This window comes from Fragaria vesca, linkage group LG4 (assembly GCF_000184155.1).
Source record: "Fragaria vesca subsp. vesca linkage group LG4, FraVesHawaii_1.0, whole genome shotgun sequence".
In the NCBI taxonomy this organism is placed as follows: domain Eukaryota; kingdom Viridiplantae; phylum Streptophyta; class Magnoliopsida; order Rosales; family Rosaceae; genus Fragaria; species Fragaria vesca.
The window spans coordinates 8018378-8020751 of record NC_020494.1 but is presented as its reverse complement, the minus strand read 5'-3'; the positions used below and the strand labels follow the sequence as shown (position 1 = coordinate 8020751).

General features: G+C 44.0%; 1 protein-coding gene across 1 annotated transcript; it reads right to left on the bottom strand.

The window, feature by feature from the left end:
- Positions 1–449: 449 nt before the first annotated feature.
- Positions 450–1883, bottom strand: LOC101307393 (galactolipase DONGLE, chloroplastic-like). The gene has a single exon (XM_004297993.1). The coding sequence runs from the start codon at positions 1881–1883 to the stop codon at positions 450–452; it is 1434 nt and encodes a 477-aa protein (XP_004298041.1).
- Between the last annotated feature and the right edge of the window lie 491 nt (positions 1884–2374).

Here is a 2374-nt window from a genome sequence, read left to right as displayed (position 1 = left end):
ATACTAAATTTGTGATCATATCTAATTTTCTCATTAGAAATGATCCATGCATGCCTGTCATGCATACCAAATATGGTGGAAAGAAAACATACAAATCCATAATCGATCTCAGAAACTTTATTAGTTGCATATGTATATATACATATATATGTACAAGATCCAAATTAAACATTAATTAGGTTGTAACGTATCTCTATCATTAAAATTATGCTTGAAATTAAAAAAATGAATCCAGAACTATGCCGCCAAGAACTATCGTTCATTGCTGACAACAGTTAACTCTTGATTTGGCCGGTGATCTTTTGAGGTTACAGAATGCTCTCCAGTGTACTAAAGTAACTAACACTAGCTAGAATGGGAGATCAAAATTCCCCTTTTCCAAAAAAGAATTTACAAGGCTTGGGAGTTAATTGATACATTCTAAATTTTTACAAAAAGAAATATATAAATCATGTTCTTTGTGATTGAACCTGCAGATTCACCATATTAGTTTCAGCAGCAGCAGTAGTACTACTTCTCCATGGGTTTGGTAGCTTCAGGTTCAAATTTTGCACACTCATCATATTTGCGAGCAATTGTTTTGCTTTATTGACAAACTCCCCACCTTGATAATCTCTTTGAATCTCCATTGATGGTCTCTTGGGGCATTTGAGCAAGCTGATATAAGTCCCCAGGTCATGGACACACGAAGGGTTTTGCATGTTGAAGAAATCAAGCACCAATTCAACACCGACATGCGCATAACACGAGCAACTCCAAGGAAACTCAAATGACAATCGCTCACTTCCCAAAACCCTAAAATTTTCATGATTGAACACCATTCCAGGCATCTTTGTGATCGGATCGTTCACGTTTACTATCCTCAACACTTTGACACCCAACTCCTCGCATCGCCTCTTGAAGCCGGAGTTCCCAACTCTAGGGCCTCCGAAGGAAAACACGGTGACGGGTGTCTTTGTGCTCGAATTTACACGATTTAACCCTAGCTCCGTGATGTCGTAAGCAAGAAGAAGAGCCAGAGAACTTCCCATGCTGTGTCCTGCTAAGGTTATGCTTAGCTCTTCGCCTTTGTACTTGTTTAGTAGCCTCGACACTTCGGAAAGAAGCTGCTCCCGGCAACTTCCTAGTCCGAATTTACTGTCGCTCTCATCGGAAGTGTATAAGCTGAGAAACCCAGACTCTACTTTCACATCAGGCCGTTCATTATGAGGATCAAGCCTTGCCGGAGTGAGGGAGCTCATTAGGTTCGCCACCCACTCGGGGTTCGTAACCGTGCCTCGAAAGGTGATGATGATATCTCTCCTCCCTAGCCGCTTCACCGCTTCATCAGTGGCAACTGCGACATATCCGATCCAGCGTCCGCACGACTCGCCGTTTTGGATGGGAATGTTGATGTCAGGAGTAGCGTAGATGTACTTGGTGACCTCATAGCCGCTGCTCTCCATCCCAACCTCTCTAAGCATGTTTTTCTTGCCGTACTTGCAGTTGAGGTAGCGTTTCGAGTTGGGGTCCAGGTCGAAAGCGCAGTAACACCCCTTTACAAAGTCGCCGTACCGGATTATCTCTTGCCGGAGAAGAGGGTGCAACGGGTCGACTAGATTTTCCCAGTTATCGGAGCCTTGAATCTCTCTCCACGACTGAGACAGAGAAGTAGTAGTACTGGTACTGGAACCAGAGCTCGCTCTAGCTGCAACTTCATTATCCACCGGAGACGCGATGACAACCGTTTGTTTTGTAGGAGAAGCTGTTGCTAGTTTGGTTCTTTTGGGCAGACAAACCTGCCCGATACAAACCGACCGCAGCGGCCGAGTAGTAGTAGTTGTTTCGGAAAATACAACATGGTTTAGGTTTGTGTTGGGCATGTGAATGTTCATGGAAGCCATCCAAGCTCTATATTCAAACAGAGAAGAAGAGAGATCGAGCTCGGGTGGGTAGCTAGAGCCTAGAGATGGATGGAGATCGAAGTTGAAGAGGGGGGCAGCAGTTTGAGTTGTGAGAGCATGCAGATGAGAGCAAATTAAGAGGTATTTAAGAAGAGAGGGCGCGTGGGATTTTAGTCGCGCATTTCTCTCATGGGAGAGAAGCGAGTCAGCAGAGAGAAAAGTAAAAGCATGTTTGGCGAGTATTTGACTGACTGGGAGGGAGATACACTTCAAAAGGGTTCAATTTGAGTGGTCGGTTGAGATTTAAGGCCACAGTGGAGACGTATATACCCTCTGATTTCCGTTGCGGCTCTCAACTATAAGAAAAAGACCTCTTTTTTTTGTGTGGTGATGTTGACTTCCGATCTTCAAAGTTTGAAACCTCAGAGGTTAGGTTAGGTTTTTCATTTTCATTTTGCTCCATGGTCGGAAAACCTAAATACATGAGTGAC

Excerpts from the sequence above, each read along its gene's own strand:
- LOC101307393 (XM_004297993.1), bottom strand. The coding sequence starts at position 1,883 with ATGGCTTCCATGAACATTCACATGCCCAACACAAACCTAAACCATGTT.